Genomic DNA, 19438 nt, shown 5'->3' with positions numbered 1-19438 from the left:
TTCAGATTTACATATAGCTCCCATATATATTTTCGTCCGATTTAATGTAAATGGTACATCAAAGTCCCTTTATATCTTTCGATTTGTACGAATTTTGGTATAGGGCACATTTTGGTATAGGGCAAGTAATATAAATTAGTCTCTGTCATGTTTCCCTGAAATCGGTTCAGATATAGATATATAACAAAAACGATACATACGTAGAATATACCCAACGTGGTGAAGGGTATTATATAGTCGGCCCAGCCCAACATTACTACTTTCCTCCATTTTTTGAGAAATCCCACAAGGCGTGTTTTTATACCAAGTAGGATGGGTTCTGACCAGTGAAGACTCCTATTGTTTTTGGTAAAGTTCGGATAATATTTAGGAGATGAAATGGACCAAATACTTAATTTTTGTCGGTTTTTTGGTCGCTCCAGAGGGCCCAATTATGGCCCAAACATCTCAAATTTTTACATGGAGAAGGGGATCGGGCCAAAAAATAAGCATGCCTGTTTTGATAAAGATAGGTCAGTATTTAGCGGGTCAAACGGACCCTGACTTTTGTGTGAAAAATTACAAAATTTGTATTCTATAGCGTATATATTTGTCCCTGAAGGGCCTAGAGCCCAGAAGTTGATAGTATATGCAAAAGGAATGGTTGACCTTTAAATTGATACCAATTATATTGTCGTATATGCTCGGATGTGGGAGTTACACTCAAACATTTACAGGTGCTTACGTATTCAGATATTATTTAGAAACCCATTACCAAATTAGAGAGCGGAAATATAGCGCTGGTCGCTTTGAAATTTTCCTTGAAGTTCCAGTTGTGGTCAACGACAACGCTTATAATTTTCGGTGATGATCAGATTAAAATTTTGAGATGAAATAGACCGAAAACGTACCTTTTTGTGTGTTTTCGAGTCGAATATAATCCGAACATCACAACACAACACACCGTGAAGGGAATCGGGACAAGTAATTAGAAGGGCTGTACTGAATATTCGAAAATGTAAGGGAAAGATTCTGTTGATCTCTAATCGGGCAAGAGGGGGCAAATATCACGAAATATTACCCAGACTCGGAATAAACATCCGCAGAAAGTTAGAGTTCCACGGTAGTTGTGTAGGGTATCGTATGATCGGCCCCGTCCGACTATACAGCTCCGCTCACTGGTTTTTAAATATTTTTTGATGAAATTAATAGTCGTGGATTTTTTAAAAAATTTTTTTTTTTTGAAATCCGCAAGGCGAATATATTTAAGAAATAAAATTAAAAAATTTTGTTTTCCTAACTTATGTGTCTTTATTTACAAAATAATGTTATTAAATTTAATTCGACTACAATTTATCCACCTTCAACCACACTCCCTTACCAGGTATCAACACAAAACTATAATTCGAACATTCCAAATGTTGGGGAGTCTTATGGCAAACAGAGAATCGAAAATTCGATATTAAACTAATAAGGCCGACTTTGGCTTGCATACGGCCAAACCGCAAGCCAATACAGTTGCGGGGGCCATCACCAAACCCCAAAAACGATTGAGGATGGCGACTCTGAACTTCGTTATGTTCAAAACGTTCTGGTATAAATGCCGAAGGATTTTCATAAATCTCCGGATCATAGTGTATGGCTTGGACGGGTATGGCCACAGCGGTGCCCTTTTCCAAAACAATATCTGTATCGGGCACCTGATAATCTTCCATACAGACCCGCTGTAAAATTGCCAAGGCTGGATGGAGGCGTAGGGTTTCTAGAAGTGGGATGAGGTTTTTAGGATTGTTTTTTTTCATTTTGAAGAGTGAGCCTGTGTGAGCTACTCACCAGATATCACCTGATCCAAATAGGACATTTCCATCATGGCCTCATAGGTCAACTGATTATTGTGTTTCTTTAGCACCTCCACGATTTCTTGCCTTAGAATATCCTGCTTTTCGGGATTCTTGGCCAATTCATAGAGACCATAGCTCATGTTACTCGATGAGGTCTCAAACCCGGCCACAAAGAAGACAAACAACTGGGCTGCCACCAATTCCAGACTTAGCACAGGTTGACCATTCTCATCCTTTTGATTTTTCAGCTCAATTAAAATATCAATGAAGTCATTGCGATGAATATTCCGCCTTTCCCGCTCCAGCACCGTATCATTGACAATTCGCAAAAAGAATCGCTCCAGAATGGGATTGAAACGTCGTATACCCACATATTTTAAATATTTCATATACATATTTTTCGCCAGCGACCACTTGATATTGGGTCGATCCGCCCCAAATGCCTTCTGGCCAATTTGCCGAAATTCTGCATTCGGATTGCGGATACTATTCGTTTTAATACCAAAAATTACACTGCCAATAACATCGGTGGTAAAGCGACCATTCCAGTCGTACATTTCCAAAATGCCATCGGATTTCTCTTGCAATTCCGACTGCAGGGTCTCGACATATTGCTGAGAAACCTCCACAAGGGAGGGGAACATGAAACGCATTTTGCCCGATGTAAAGGTGGGCGTCAGCTTCATTCTCAAGCCCTTCCATATGGTGCTGTCCGCATTGAAGAGATGCTGATTTAAAATATCTTTACTGTGAGGGTTGGTGAAACGATCCGTAAACGAATGGAAATCCTTGATCAGAACGTGTTTAACTAAATCCAAATCCAAAATCACCGCAAAGGGTCGGGTATAGATGTAGGTGCCGGCCAGGGGAGATTTTCCCTTAAACCTGTCATACACCTCCTGCCACAAATCGGCGTTATGTATAGAGGTGAGGCGGCGTATATTTCCCCATACTCCGTCACTTAATTGTGGTACACCCTTCTGCTGCCAATAGGTGCTCTTAAATTTCAACAGGGCATACAGCGATGACACAACCGTAAAAATTAGTATCAACCAAATATTCATGTTGTCCGATATGGATTTTTTTGCAATTCGCCGTATCGATGATATCAAATGCACGTATCGAAATGAACTGCGAAGCAATGAAACTATTTGTCGATATTTAAATCCAACCCTTGTACTGCTCACTCGGTATCATAAAGCGATGACAAGTAGTTTTGGTGCGGTAACTCAGACGAAAGGTAAACAAAATTTAAGTGCCCTGGCGTTAATGTAAAATAATTACATGTATAGGTTCCCAGTGTGGGTCTTAAAACAACTATCTCACGACATCTAGACAAATTACAAAGTTGATAAGACGATGTACAATGTCGGAGTATTGTGGAACACATACATATACAAATCGGCAGATTTTTCGCATACCCAAAGCACAATTGCTATGGTCGGGTAGTTCATGGGAAAGAAATATTTTAAAAAATATAACCAGTAAGGAAAGTAGTAAAGTCGGACTGGGTCACTTTGGGTATATTCTACATATGTATCCTAACAGACGACGCGTTTTTGTTATATATTTATATCTCAACCGATTTCAGGGAAATCGGCCTAGCTATGGATCTTTTCACGAAGCTTAGTACCATCATTTTACACTTAATTCAGTACCCTATACCAAAATTCGTGCAAATCGAAAGATATATAGGGTCTTTGGTGCACCAATTACCATAAAGCGGATGAAAATATATATGGGTAGCTATATCTAAATCTGAACCGATTTTCACGAAACTTGGCAGACATCATTCTTGATTTTATTCATTACTCTGTGCCCATTTTGGTGCAAATCAAAAGATTTCCAGGGACTATAGTGGACAATTTACCTAAAATCGGGCGAAATTATATTTGGGAGCTGTATGTAAATCTGAACCGATTTTCACGAAACTTTGCACACATCATTCTAAACTTAATTTAGTACGATGTGCCAAATTTCGTGCAAATCGAAAGATATATAGGGACTTTGGTACACAATTTACCTTAAATCGGACGAAGATATATATGGGAGCTATATCTAAATCTGAACCGATTTTCGCGAAACTTTGTACACATCGCTCTAGACTTAATTTAGTACGCTGTGCCAAATTTCGTGCAAATCGAAGTATATACAGAGACTTTGGTACACAATTTACCTTAAATCGGACGAAGATATATATGGGAGCTATATCTAAATCATAACCGATTTTCGCGAAACTTTGCACACATCGTTCTAGACTTAATTTAGTACGCTGTGCCAAATTTCGTGCAAATCGAAGTATATATAGGGACTTTGGTACACAATTTACCTTAAATCGGACGAAGATATATATGGGAGCTATATCTAAATCTGAACCAATTTTCGCGAAACTTTGCACACATCATTCTAGACCTTATTGATTACGCTGTGCCAAATTTCGTGCAAATCGAAGTATATATAGGGACTTTGGTACACAATTTACCTTAAATCGGACGAAGATATATTTGGGAGCTACATCTAAATCTGAACCAATTTTCGCGAAACTTTGCACACATCATTCTAGACCTTATTGATTACTCTGTGCCAAATTTCGTGCAAATCGAAAGATATATAGGGGCTTTGGTGCATCATTTACCTTAAAACGGACGAAGATATATATGGGAGCTATATCTAAATCTGAACCAATGATGTTTTCCCAATTTCAATAGGGTTCGTCCTTGGGCCAAACAAATGAGCTGTGCCAAATTTCATCCAATTCGGATCATAAATGCGACCTATACTTTGTTTACAATTTAACATGGACAGACGGACGGAGGGTGGGAGGGACGGACATGCATAAATCGACTCAGAAAGGGATTCTAAGCATATTCAGGAAAGGAACTATGGGTATATCTCGATTATTTTTTGTTGTTACAAACATATACACAAAGACATAATACCCTGTACCACAGTGTGGTGAAGGGAATAAAACATATTTGCCAAACCAGTGAGCGGAGCAGTATTGTCGGACGGGGCCGACCAAACGATACCCTACACAACTACCACGGAACTCTAATTTTCTGCGGATGTTTATTCCGAGTCTGGGTAATGTTTTGTGATATTTACCCCCTCTTACCCGATTAAAGGTCAACAGCACTTCTTCCTTACATTTTCGAATATTTAGTACAGCCGTTCTAATCACTTGTCCACATTCCCTTCACGATGTTGTGTTGTGTGTGACGTTCGGATTATATTCGACTCGAAACACACAGACACAAAATTAAGTTTTCGGTCCATTTCATCCCAAAATTTTAATCTGATCATCATCGAAAATTGTAGGCGTTGTCCTTGACCATAACTGGAACTTCATGGAAAATTTCAAAGCGATCAGGGCGACATTTCCGCCTTCTAATGTGGTAATGGGTTCTAAATGATATCTGAATATGTAAGCACCTGTAAATATTTGAGTGGAACTCCCACATCTGAGTGGATGCATCACTCACATTTGGTAACAATTTAAAGGCAAACCACTCCTCTTGGATATACTATGAACTCATCGGGTCTATATCCTTCAGGAGTAAATATATACGCCCCAGAATAAAAATTTTGTAATTTTTCACACAAAAGTCAGCGTCCATTTGACCCGCTAAATATTGACCGATCTTTATCAAAACAGTCATGCTTATTCTTTGGCCTGACCTCCTTCTCCATGTAAAATTTCGCGATGTTCGGGCCATAATTACGGCTTCTGGAGCGATCAAAACACAGATCTTTATGAAAAGTCATGCTTATTCTTTGGCCTCATCTCCTTCTCCATGTAAAATTTCGCGATGTTCGGGCCATAATTACGGCCTCTGGAGCGTCCAGAAAAACCGACAAAAATTAAGTAGTTGGTCCATTTCATCCCCTAAATATTAAGCGATCTTTACCAAAAATAATAGGGGTCTTAATTGGCCTGAACCCATCCTACATTCACAATTTCGGGAATATTGGTCCATAACTGTGGCCTGTATCGTGTTTACAAATTATAATGGACAGACGGAGAGATGAACGGACACACATGTCTAGATCGACTCGGCTATTCGAGATATGACGATCGGCATACTTAAAGGTGAGTCTAGGACCAATATTTCGCGCCGTTACAAACTCTTGGGGCTGCACAAAGCTGTAATACCCCGATAACATAGTAGGTAGTGTAGGGTATAAAAATCAACGCCCATTAAACTACTTTTTTAAAAAAACTGAAATCATAACTTTTATTATTAAAATACAAAATACCTATTTCTATATTCTATACTACTTAAAATTATCCCTCCAACTTCTCCACCCGCAACCATATATCATGGAGATTTTTCAAAGCGAAAGTATGCTTAGAATATTCAGCCCGTTCGATGGTACGATCACATAATGAAAATTTATAATTGGATAACATTGCCACCATCGCCGTGGTTACTTGTAACCTTCCCAGCCGTATACCAATACAATTACGTGGTCCATCACCAAAGGCCAAATACGATTGGGGATGTCGTTGTTTTACCTCAGCTGGATCGAAGCGTTCCGGACGAAATTCTTCTGGGTTGGGATAAATATCAGGATCATAGTGTATACTACGTATGGGTATCAGAATGCGTGTACCCTTTTCCAATACCTGTTTTGTATTGGGTATTTTATAATCGACCGTGGTGAGACGTTCCAAATAGGAGAAGATCGGGTAGAGGCGATTTGTTTCTGGAACGGGAAAGAAGGAAAATTATTTGTTGGAAAAATGTATAGACCCTTGAAAAATAATATTTTAAAAAAGTCCACGACTTCTAGAGAACCTTGAAAAAATTTAAAAATTTAAAAACAAGCGAAACAAGCCTGAAAAAGCGTTAAGTTCGTCCGGGCCGAACTTTGGATACCCTCCACCATAGATTTACTGACTATCGTGGAGGTTATAAAAATCGTTAAGATCGGCCGTTCCTTGTATAGACCCTCAATTTTTATACCCTCCTCCATAGTATGGAGGGTATATTAAATTTGTCATTCCGTTTGTAACTCATCGAAATATTCATTTCCGACCCTATAAAGCATATATATATTCTTGATCAGGGTAAAAATTTAAGACGATCCAGCCATGTCCGTCCGTCCGTCTGTTGTAATCACGCTATCTTCTGAAGGAATTGAGATAGGGTGCTGAAATTTTGCATAGGCTTGTCTTTTGTCTGCAGGCAGGTCAAGTTCGAAGATGGGATATATCGGACCACTTTTAGACATAGCTCCCATATAACAGTACCCCCCAATTTTCGGTATTTTGAGGTTCTTGAGGGCGTTTTTCAACCGAATACGTTGAAATTTGGTACATTTGGTTCTTATTGGGTACTAGATGTCTCCACAAAAAATTATAAATATAGGCCTATTTTTTCTGGTAGCCCCATATAACGGTAACTCATAATTTTAAGTATTTTGGGGGGTTTTGATCGTATTTTACCACCGAAGTGGGTGTAATTTAATAATTTAAGTTCTTAGTAGGTACCAAATCTCTCCACAACAAATAATAAATATTGGTCCATTTTTTCGGATAGCTCCCAATATAAGGGTACCCCCAATTTTCGGTAGTTTGGGGTTCTTCAGCGCGTTTTTCAACCGAATTCGTATATGGTAACAAATCTCCCTGCCAAAATGTTTTAATATTCGCCCCCTTTTTGGGGTCGTCCCCACATAACCCCCTTTTTATACCCTCCAGTATGGAGGGTATATTAATTTTGTCATTCCGAAATATTCATTTCCGAACCTATAATGTATATATATTCTTGATCAGGGTAAAATTCTTAGACGATCTAGCCATGTCCGTCCAGACATTTCATGTGCTGGTCCTGAGATGGGGAGCTGCAATTTTGCATAGGTTCGTCTTTTGTCTGCAGGCAGGTCAAGTTCGAAGATGGGATATAACGGTCCACGTTTAGGCCTAGCTCCCATATAACAGTACCTCCCAATTTTCGGTATTTTGGTGTTCTTGAGTGCGTTTTCAACCGAATACGCTGAGATTCGGTACATTGAGTTCTTACTGGGTAAATTTTTGAAACAAATTTTGTCCAAAGAAACATGGGGTCTATGATATATATTTTCGTCCGATTTAATGTAAATGGTGCACTAAAGTCCCTATATATCTTTCAATTTGCACGAAATTTGGCACGACGCACTGAATTGAGCCTAGAGTGATGTCTGCTATGTTTCGTGAAAATCGGTACAGATTTAGATATAGCTTTCATATATATTTTCGACCGATTTAAAATAAATGGTGCACTAAAGTCCCTATATATCTTTCAATTTGCACGAAATTTGGCACGACGCACTGAATTGAGCCTAGAATGATGTCTGCCATGTTTCGTGAAAATCGGTCCAAATTTAGATATAGCTCCCATATATAGTTTCATCCGATTTTATGTAAATGGTGCACCAAAGTCCCTATATATCTTTCGATTTGCACGAAATTTGGCATAACGTACTAAATTGAGCCTAGAATGATGCCTGCCATGTTTCGTGAAAATCGGCCCAGATTTAGATATAGTTCCCATATATAGTTTCGTCCGATTTAATGTAAATGGTGCACCAAAGACCCTATAAATCTTTCGATTCGCACGAAATTTGACATAATGTACTGAAATGAGCCTAGAATGATATCTGTCAAGTTTCGAGAAAATCGGTCCAGATTTAGATATAACTCCCATATATAGTTTCGTCCGATTTTATGTAAATGGTGCACCAAAGTCCCCATGTATCTTTCGATTTGCACGAAATTTGGCATAACGTACTGAATTAGGTCTAGAATGATGCCTGCCATGTTTCGTGATAATCGATCAAGATTTAGATATATCTCTCATATATAGTTTCGTCCGATTTCATGTAAATGGTGCACCAAAGTCCCTATATATCTTTCGATTTGCACGAAATTTGGTATAACGTACTGAATTGAGTCTAAAGTGATGTCTGTCAAGTTTCGTGAAAATCGGTCCAGATTTAAATATAGCTCCCATATATAGTTTCGTCCGATTTCATGTAAATGGTGCACCAAAGTCCCCATATATCTTTCGATTTGCACGAAACTAGGCATAACGTACTGAATTTAGCCTAGAGTGATGTCTGCCAAGTTTCGTGAAAATCGGTCCAGATTTAGATATAGCTTCCATATATAGTTTCGTCCGATTTCATGTAAATGGTGCACCAAAGTCCGTATATATCTTTCGATTTGCACGAAATTTGGCACGACGCACTGAATTGAGCCTAGAGTGACGTCTGCCAAGTTTCGTGAAAATCGATCCAGATTAAGATATAGCTTCCATATATAGTTTCATCCGATTTTATGTAAATGGTGCACCAAAGTCCCCATATATCTTTCGATTTACACGAAATTTTGCATAACGTACTGAATTGAGCCTAGAATGATGTCTGCCATGTTTCGTGCAAATCGATTCAGATTTAGATATAGCTCTCATATATTGTTTCGTCCGATTTCATGTAAATGGTGCACCAAAGTCCCTATATGTCTTTCGATTTTCACGAAAGTTGGCATAACGTACTGAATTGAGCCTAGAATGATATCTGCCAAGTTTCGAGAAAATCGGTCCAGATTTAGATATAGCTCCCATATATATTTTCGTCCGATTTCATATAAATGGTGCACCAAAGCCCACATATATCTTTCGATTTGCACGAAATTTGGCATAACGTACTGAATTGAGCCTAGAATAATACCTGCCATGTTTAGTGAAAATCGGTCCAGATTTAGATATAGCTCCCATATATAGTTTCGTCCGATTTCATTTATTTTTTTTTAATTTATTTTTTTTAATCCACTCACCCGATATAATTTGATCCAAATAGGTCATTTTCATACAGGCCTCATAGCTCAGTTCATTATTGTGCTCCTCCAGCACCGACTGTATCTCATGCCGTACATGATCCTGCAATTCCGGATGCCGGGCCAATTCCCACAACGAATTACAAATAGTATTCGCCGATGACTCATATCCCGCAGCAAAAAATAAAAATAGATTCGAAGCAATTTCATTATGTGTCAATATTGGATTACCATTTTCATCCTGAAGTTTCCTCAAGTCCACTAACAAATCCAATAAATCCTGGCGGCGGATATTCATCTGTTCCCTCTCAATAAAATTATTTTTCAATAAATTCATATAGAATTGTTCGAGTTCCTTGGGGAAAAATGTCACATGTATCCCCATCGATTCGATGATGTGGACATAGGTCTCCACAAACAGCTTCCAACGAATATTGAAATCTGTCGCTCCCGTTGTGACCGGGGCGATATTATGAAATTCACTGGGTTGAAATTTCAGACTATGACTCTCACAGCCCAAAATACAGTTGGCAATGACATCGGTAGTGAAGCGTCCGCTCAAATCGGTAATATTTAAAATATCTGATTTTTCCAAACATGTGGCAACACTATCCTTCATTTGCATCGCTGCCGCATTTATCGTATTGTACATATATTTAATTTTTGCCGGTGTGAAAATGGTGGAAAATTTACCACGCAGCGACCGCCATTTTTGACTTTCCCAAAAGAAGAGATTATCCGCGGTGAGGTCCTTATTATTTTGGTAGGCAAAACGATCGGAGAATTCGTTGAAATCCTTTACCAAGGCAGCCTTAATTAAATCCAAATCGAGGAGAACCGCAACAGGTTGTGTATAAATATAGAATCCCGCCACACATTCACTCCCCTTGTAGCGTTGATATAATTCCGCCAAGATATCGGTGTGGTGCATGGTGTCCAGCTGCCTTAAATTTCCCATTAACGGATTGACTTGCCATGTTCGTATATCCTTTCGTTGCCAATAGTGGAATTTTCGATAAAGAAAGTAGAATAGAACACTGAGTAGAAGTAGAACTCCATATAGCCAAACTGCCATGATTTTTCGGAATATTTTTTTTTTTGCGCGATAACCGTTTGCCTTGGAAGTTTTCTAGTGACTATAAATTTTCGAAAAGAAATTTCAATATTTTATATGGCACGCAAATATACTAAGATATTTATTTTGTTGTTTCTGAAAAAAAAATATTTAATTTCATTTTGATGTGTATGGAAAAAGGCAGGGGCGTAGTCAGCCTAGTACCAAAGGGAAATTTGAATTAATAAACAAAGCAATATTTAAAAACTGACAACAAAACAAAAATATATATAAATATATATATATATATATATATAATATATATATATATATATAAAAAATCCAAGCCTATATTGGCAACTCAAAAAAATATTTTTAAAACATCCACGCCTATATTGGCAACTCAAATATGAAATATTTTCGTGAACCCATAACATGTCTACCAACGCCCCTGCCAGCACGTAGACCTGTAATTTGTCAAACTTGCCTAATAATCATCCCACAATCAATCCATTTATAATGTTAACGAACCTTTATCTCTGGCAAATTGAAAACAAATGGTTGTAAAATAAAATATATACATATATATTAATTTTTTTGATGAACGTGTCCAGTTTATTAAACAAAATATATATACATATTTAATTTGTCACAATTAAAACGTCATAAATAATTTATTCCGACTGAAATTAATCTTATCTGACACATGAAACAATAATTTCTTTGGGATTCTTCAGCTATTAAAAACAGGTACAGCAGACACGAGCAGAATTCCGATCTAAAGATTTTGAATATGTTGAAAAATTATCTTTTTTTATACCTTTCACCATAGTATGGAGGGTACATTAATTTTGTTTTTCCGTTTGTAACTCATCGAAATAATCATTTCCGACCCTATAAACTATATATATTCTTGATCAGCGTAAAATTCTATGACGATATAGCCATGTCCGTCTGTCTGTTGTAATCACTCTAGCGTCTAAACGAATTGAGATAGATCGCCAATTTTGCATAAAGTCGTCTTTTGTCTGTAGGCAGGTCAAGTGCGAAGATGGGCCTTATCGGTCCACGTTTAGGCATAGCTCACATATAAGGGTACCCCCCAATTTTCGTTATTTTGAGGTTCTTGAGAGCGTTTTTTAACCGAAATCGCTGAAATTTGGTACATTGGGTTCTTATCGGATACCAAATTTCCTTACTAAAAATTATAAATATAGGTCCACTTTTTCTGGTAGCCCCCATATGAGGGTACCTCCCAATTTCCAGTTTTTGGGGATTTTTTCACCGAATTGGCTGTAATTTAGTAATTTGAGTTCTTATTGGGTAGCAAATCTCTCCACAAAAAATTATAAATATAGGTCAATTTTTGATTTGTTCCGTGTGTTGCGGTTGGGTAGTCGTTGCGGGGAAAAGTCAATTTTTACCCTACAAAGACTATTTAGCCATCTGTTGTAAGCATTCCGCCTTCTATAGATATTGTGATAAAAAAAAAACTCAAACATGACGATAATGAAATATATCGCATATATTTAGGCATCTCCTCAATATAGTTATACCTCCTGACGGAAATAATTGAGATAAACAATTAAAATATTGGGTTCAAAATTGGCATATACCGGTCATTAATAGGGCACAGCCCTCATATAAGATATCCCCAAATGTTCACTATTTCCAACCCTATGTAATCAATATTGGTCCCCTTTAGTCATAGCCTCATATAACTTTTTAATCTAAATTACAGCAGTTTAAGGATTTTATACTCCACCATGCGTTATCAGTATCAGTCCACTTTTTGGTTCTTACAGATTTTAGGAAAAATCCCGATTAAAAATTGCTGAACTTTGTATTTGGTGTACATAATGGTTTACATATCGGTACATGCCTACTTGTAGAATTATCGGTATGCCCACTTTTTGTTATGTTCCCTATATTTTCATTACATGTATCTGTTAGTATAGCTATGGTGGAGGGTATCCAAAGTTCGGCCCGGCCGAACTTAACGCTCTTTCACTTGTTTTATTTTTTGAAGGCCCTATCAGAAAAAAATCACATCATTATAGTTTTAATTCCGTATACTATGCGAACTTTCGCGCGAGTCGAAAGATATATTAGGATTTTGGTGTACAATTTACATAAAATCGGACAAAACTATATATGAGAGCTATATCTAAATTTGAACCGATTTTCCTGAAACTTAACACATATCACTCTGAGCCTAATTCAGTATGCTATACCAAATTTCGTGCAAATTTAAACCGGTTCTAAACCGAACCGATTTTCACGAAATTTAGCACACATCATTCTAGGCTTATTTCAGAGCTTTGTGCCAAATTTCGTGCAAATCGAAGGATATATAGGGACTTTGGTGCACCAATTACCTTAAATCGGACGAAAATATATATGAGAGCTATATCTAAATCTGGACCGATTTTCCCGAAACGTAGCACATATCATTCTGGGCCTAATTCAGTACGCTGTGCCAAATTTCGTGTAAATGGAAGATATATAGGGACTTTCGTGCACCATTTACATAAAATTGGACGAAAATATATATGTAAGCTTTATCGGAATCTTAACCGATTTTCCCGAAACAAACCACTCATCATTCTAGACTCAACTCATTACGCTATGCCAAATTTCGTGCAAATCGAAGGATATATAGGGACTTTGGTGCACCATTTACCTTAAATTGGACGAAAATATATGTGGGAGCTATATCTAAACCGAACCGATTTCCACGAAACTTAGCACACATCATTCTAGGCTTATTTCAGAATGTTAGCAATTATCATTCTGGGCCGAATTCAGTATGATATGCCAAATTTCGTGCAAATCGTGCACCATTTACCATAAATCGAACGAAAATATATATGAGAGCGATATCTAAATCTGAACCGATTTTCACGAGGCTTATTTCAGAATGTTGTGCCAAATTTTGTGCAAATCGAAAGATACTTGGGGACTTTGGTGCACCAGTTACCTTAAATCGGACAAAACTATATATGAGAGCTATATCTAAATCTGAACGGATTTTCACGAAACTTGACACACACCATTCTAGACCTAATTCAGTACGCTTTGCCAAATTTCGTGCAAATCGAAGGATATATAGGGACTTTGGTGCACCATTTTCCTTAAATCGGACGAAAATAAATATGGGAGCTATATCTAAATCTGAACCGATTTTCACGAAACTTAACACACATCATTCTAGGCTTATTTCAGAAAGTTGTGTCAAATTTCGTGCAAATAGAAATATATTTGGGGACTTTAGAGTACCAATTACCCTAAATCGTACAAAAATATATATGAGTGCTATATCTAAATCTGAACCGATTTTCACGAAACTTAGCACACATCATTCTAGGCTTTATTCAGTATTTTGCACACATAATTCTTGACCTTATTCTTTACACTGTGCCAAATTTCGTGCAAATCGAAAGACATATAGGGACTTTGGTACACCATTTACCTTAAATCGGACGAAAATTTATATTGCAGCTATATCTAAATCTGAACCGATTTTTTCCAATTTCAATAGGGTTCGTCCTTGGGCCAAACAAATGAGCTTTGCCAAATTTCATCTAATTCGGATCATAAATGCGACCTGTACTTTGTTTACAATTTAATGGACGGACGATGTATAAATCGACTTAGAAAGCGATTCTATGCATATTCTCAAAAGGAACCATGTGTCTCTCTCGTTTCCTTGTGCCTGTTACAAACATATGCACAAAGATTTAATGTTCGTATGAACTACGTCAAAATATTTAAGAGTCTTTAAAGTGTGCTTATCAATTTTATCAACAACAATAATAAAGTGCGAACCACAGTTTTTAATGATAACATAAAATACTGATAACGAAGTATGTAGGTACTGACCGTCACTCTCTTGGTGATAAGAGAAAAAATTAAACATAATTTATTGATTACTAATGACAGACTTCATATTAATGTTTTATAATCACTTTCAAAAATTATACAAATATATTCTTGAGGTAGGTCGGAAGAATATGTATAGGGTGCGATAACATGGTATTTGTATTGATGGGTCATTTATAAAACCGGTTTAAATAGATTGATGGAGACGTAGAAAAAAGTAGCCACCATTCATGTTGGAAACGTAACGTGTAAGCATAGCCTCTCCAATAAAAATAGGCGACTCAGTTTACTACTAGCAGAATTTTATTCAAATGTACACGTTGGGAAATATCGGGCCATATTTCAATTTTTTTTAGCAACGACAATAAACCGTTAATCTGAACAAGTTCCACATTTTCAAGTGTTTGAACACGATCTAAAAGTCATTGGCATTTCTCAGAAAATTTCCACATACAAGAAATGTATGTCGATCACTCACTTTCGCTGGTCTATTAACCAGATTTGTATTTGGAAACGAATTCAACAACCTCTGCAAATGAACTCGAAACACTCGGGTAAAGAACTGATAAGCTTCCTTGATCGATGACTTGTACAAATAATATCGTCGAAAAATTATATTTGAGTTTTGATTATATATTTCCTCGCCTCAGATGGAGGTTTTTAAAAATATTTTTAAAAAATCCATACCTCAGATAGAGGTTTCAAACAATATTTTTAATAAATCCACGCCCCTTTCAGAAGCTTAATTATACCCTTCACCACACTGTGGTACAGGGTATTATGTCTTTGTGCATATGTTTGTAACAGGCAAAAGGAAACGAGATAGACACATGGTTCCTTTTGAGAATATGCATAGAATCACCTTCTGAGTCGATTTATGCATATCCGTCCGTCCGTCTGTAGATGCTAAATTGTAAACAAAGTACAGGTCGCATTTATGATCCGAATTGAATGAAATTTGGCACAGCTCATTTATTTGGCCCAAGTTCGAACCCTATTGAAATTGGGAACAATCGGTTCAGATTTAGATATAGCTCCCATATATATTTTCGTCCGATTTAAGGTAAATGGTGCACCAAAGTCTCTATATATCTTTCGATTTGCACGAAATTTGGCACAGCGTACTAAATTAGGTCTAGAATGATGTGTGCGAAGTTTCGTGAAAATCGGTTCAGATTTAGATAAAGCTCCCATATATATCTTCGTCCGATTTAAGGTAAATGGTGCACCAAAGTCCCTATATATCCTTCGATTTGTACGAAATTTGGCACAGCGTAATAAATAAAGTCTAGAATGATGTGTGCCAAGTTTCGTGAAAATCGGTTCAGATTTAGATATAGCTCCCATATATATCTTCGTCCGATTTAAGGTAAATTGTGTACCAAAGTCCCTATATATCTGTCGATTTACACGAAATTTGGCACAGCGTAATGAATAAGGTCTAGAATGATGTCTGCCAAGTTTCGTGAAAATCGGTTCAGATTTAGATATAGCTCCCATATATATCTTCGTCCGATTTAAGGTAAATGGTGCACCAAAGTCCTTATATATCCTTCGATTTGCACGAAATTTGGCACAGCGTAATGGATATGGTCTAGAATAATGTGTGCAAAGTTTCGTGAAAATCGGTTCATATTTAGATATAGCTCCCATATATATTTTCATCCGATTTTACGTAATTGGTGCACCAAAGTCTCTGAAAATCATCCGATTTGCACGAAATTTGTCATAGCGTACTGAATTAAGGCTAGAATGACATGTGCTAAGTTTCGTGAAAATCGGTTCTGATTTTACATAGCTCCCATATATATTTTCGACCGATTTTATGTAATTGGTGCACCAAAGTCCCTATATATCTTTCGATTTGCACGAATTTTTAGTTGGTAGGGTACTGAATTAAGTCTAGAATGATGTTGCCAAAGCCAGACCGATTGACACAACGTACTAAAGTAATATAATTTAGTCTCTGACAAGTTTCCCTGAAATCGGTACAGATATAGATATATAACAAGAACGCGTCATCTTTTAGGATTCATCTGTTGAATATACCCAAAGTGGTGAAGGGTATCATATAGTCAGCCCAGGCCGACTTTACTACTTTACTTACTGGTTTTTTAAATGTATAATTTTTATTTAACTAAATGTTAGGTTTTCATTTTCTCCACTTTTAAATAGACTCCATCCTTTGGAACCAAGACCATACTGTGATTAGAAAATTCCATCTCCCTTGCCGCTCCAGGTATGGTAGAAAATTTAAATTTCCTTAAAATGGCAATTAGGCCCAATTTTGTTATCATCCGTCCAAATCGCAGAGCGATACAATTTCGTGGTCCATCTCCAAAACCCAAAAATGCTTGAGGATGTCGTTTGGCCATTTCCGGGGGAAGGAAACGTTCGGGTCGAAATTCTTTTGGCTCGGCGTATATTTCCGGATCATAATGTATGCCATAGGCTGGTATAAATACTTCAGTATTTTTCTCAATTTTTACATTTGTATTGGGCAGCTGGTAATCGTTGAGGGAGACCCGTTGCAGAAAAGGTAGAGGTGGATACATGCGTAGGGTTTCTGTAAGCAGGTTCAATTTTTTATTGTGGGAATATTTTGGTTTGTATGGAGAGGGACTTACTTCATATCCATTAGGGCCTCATATGTAAGCTGATTGTTGTGTCTTTCCATAATCTCCAAAATATCTTGCCTCAATTTATTTTGTATCGTAGGGTATTTGGCCAGTTCGAAGAGGGCATAACTCATCGAAGTGGATGAGGTCTCAAATCCTGCTGTGAAAAATATAAATAACTGGGCCGCAATTTGATCATAAGACAAATTTAACTCCCCGGATTTTTTGAGGTCTATTAGTATGTCCACGAAGTCATTGCGTATTATGTGTTTCCTCTCCCGGGCCTTGAATCCTTCGCAGACGACATCTCGAAAGAAATCCTCTACAAACTGGGGAAACCGCTTAAAACCCACAAACTTCATTAGTTCCACATAAGTTTACTTGAAGAGATGCCACCTGACATTAAAGTTTTTCCGAGTAAAAATTCTCGAACTTATTTTCAGAAATTCCGCATCGGGATTTCGAAGGCTATTACACTCTATGCCAAAGAAACATGTGCCAATGGCATCCACCGTGAAGAGGCTATTCATATAATGGACATTGACGATATCCGATTTTTCTATGGAATTTTCAAAATTCCGCACGAAATCTTCGCAAAAATTTCGCACAGTTGGAAACATAAATTTTATTTTGCGCGATGTAAAGGTGGGTGAGAATTTCATGCGAAGTGGCCTCCACAATTTTCCCTCTATGTTGAATAGATGTTGGGACAAAATATCCTTTTCATTTTTGTAGGTCATGCGGCTGGAAAAATTATGGAAATCCTTTATCAGTACCGCCTTCACGAGATCCAAATCCACTATGACAGCAACAGGTTTGGTGTAGATGTAGGCACCCACCACCTTGGATTTCCCATTGTGGTTGTCATAGACTTCCTGCATAAAGTGTTTGTGATTCAGGCTGTGTAAGTTCAAAATGTGACCCAAGAAGAAATTCGTTTTCAATTGGTCAACACCTCTACGGGTCCAATAGGTGAATTTTGTTCTCAAGTAAATTAATATGGAGAATAAAAACAATCCATTAACAACAAACAAAAAATACATTTTTTCTACGAAGTTTTGAAAATCCGATGCAGTATGCTTATGAGCTGTGTATTTTATTAACTGTTTAATGCCAAGTTCATTGAAGACCAGATCGAGGCAAATAAAATCGAACACACAGATGAATGACCTTATTGATTTTGTATTGAAACAAAACGTCGTTCATAACACAAGTACAACATATCGTTAAGTTCGGGCAGATGAAATTTGTTTTTACACTCAAAAAAATATTAAAAAACCAGTAAGGAAAGTAGTAAAGTCGGACGATGCCGACTATATGATACCCTTCATCACTATGGGTATATTAAACAGGGCTATTATCAGGATATTGTATGAAATAAAATATGTGACATTTATCTAAATGTGAAACGACCTAGGTCTATCCATAAACATATATATATATATATATATATATATATATATATATGGCTGATAGGAACAAAACGTACTGAAATTAGAAATTCCATATATATATATATATATATATATCTAAATCTGGGCCGATTTTCACGAAACTTGACAGACATCATTCTAGGCTCAGTTCAGTACGTTATGCCAAATTTCGTGAAAATCGAAATATAAACAGGGACTTTGGTGCACCAATTACATGAAATCGGAGGAAACTATATATGGGGGCTGTATCTAAATCTGAACCGATTTCCATGAAACTTGACAGACATCATTCTAGGCTCAGTTCAGTACGTTATGCCAAATTTCGTGAAAATCGAAATATAAACAGGGACTTGGGTGCACCATTTACATTAAATCGGACGAAACTATATATGGGAGCTATATCTAAATCTGAACCGATTTTCACGAAACCTAACACACATCGTTCTAGACTTCATATACAAAATTTTGTGCAGATCGAGAGATATATAGGGACTTTGGTGCACAATTTACACGAAATCGGACGAAACTATATATGGGAGCTATATCTAAATCTGGGCCGATTTTCACGAAACTTGGCAGACATCACTCTAGGCTTAATTCAGTACGTTATGCCAAATTTCATGAAAATCGAAAGATATATAGGGACTTTGGTGCACCATTTACATGAAATCGGACGAAACTATATATGGGAGCTATACCTAAATCTGAACCGATTTTCGCGAAACTTGGCAGACATCACTCTAGGCTTAATTCAGTACGTTATGCCAAATTTCATGAAAATCGAAAGATATATAGGGACTTTGGTGCACCAA

The 19438-nt window shown here is 37.1% G+C and overlaps 3 protein-coding genes across 3 annotated transcripts; all 3 read right to left on the bottom strand.

The window, feature by feature from the left end:
- Positions 1-1325: 1325 nt before the first annotated feature.
- Positions 1326-2884, bottom strand: LOC133330350 (cytochrome P450 6a2-like). Its single transcript, XM_061538809.1, has 2 exons — positions 1813-2884; positions 1326-1741 (listed from the first exon to the last, which is right to left on the bottom strand). Exons 1-2 carry the CDS (start codon positions 2882-2884, stop codon positions 1326-1328), a joined length of 1488 nt encoding a protein of 495 aa, XP_061394793.1.
- Positions 2885-6105: 3221 nt separating this feature from the next.
- Positions 6106-10570, bottom strand: LOC133330349 (probable cytochrome P450 6a14). Its single transcript, XM_061538808.1, has 2 exons — positions 9640-10570; positions 6106-6527 (listed from the first exon to the last, which is right to left on the bottom strand). Exons 1-2 carry the CDS (start codon positions 10568-10570, stop codon positions 6106-6108), a joined length of 1353 nt encoding a protein of 450 aa, XP_061394792.1.
- A 6149-nt stretch (positions 10571-16719) lies between these two features.
- On the bottom strand, positions 16720-18074 carry LOC133330347 (cytochrome P450 6a8-like). Its single transcript, XM_061538807.1, has 3 exons — positions 17595-18074; positions 17204-17522; positions 16720-17171 (listed from the first exon to the last, which is right to left on the bottom strand). Exons 1-3 carry the CDS (start codon positions 18072-18074, stop codon positions 16720-16722), a joined length of 1251 nt encoding a protein of 416 aa, XP_061394791.1.
- Positions 18075-19438: the final 1364 nt, after the last annotated feature.

Source organism: Musca vetustissima, unplaced genomic scaffold (genome assembly GCF_032173495.1).
Source record: "Musca vetustissima isolate MV318-11 ecotype Yass unplaced genomic scaffold, APGP_CSIRO_Mvet_v1 utg86584, whole genome shotgun sequence".
Classification (NCBI taxonomy): Eukaryota; Metazoa; Arthropoda; class Insecta; order Diptera; family Muscidae; genus Musca; species Musca vetustissima.
The sequence above is the reverse complement of the archived record's forward strand: the minus strand, read 5'-3'. Positions and strand labels throughout refer to the sequence as shown.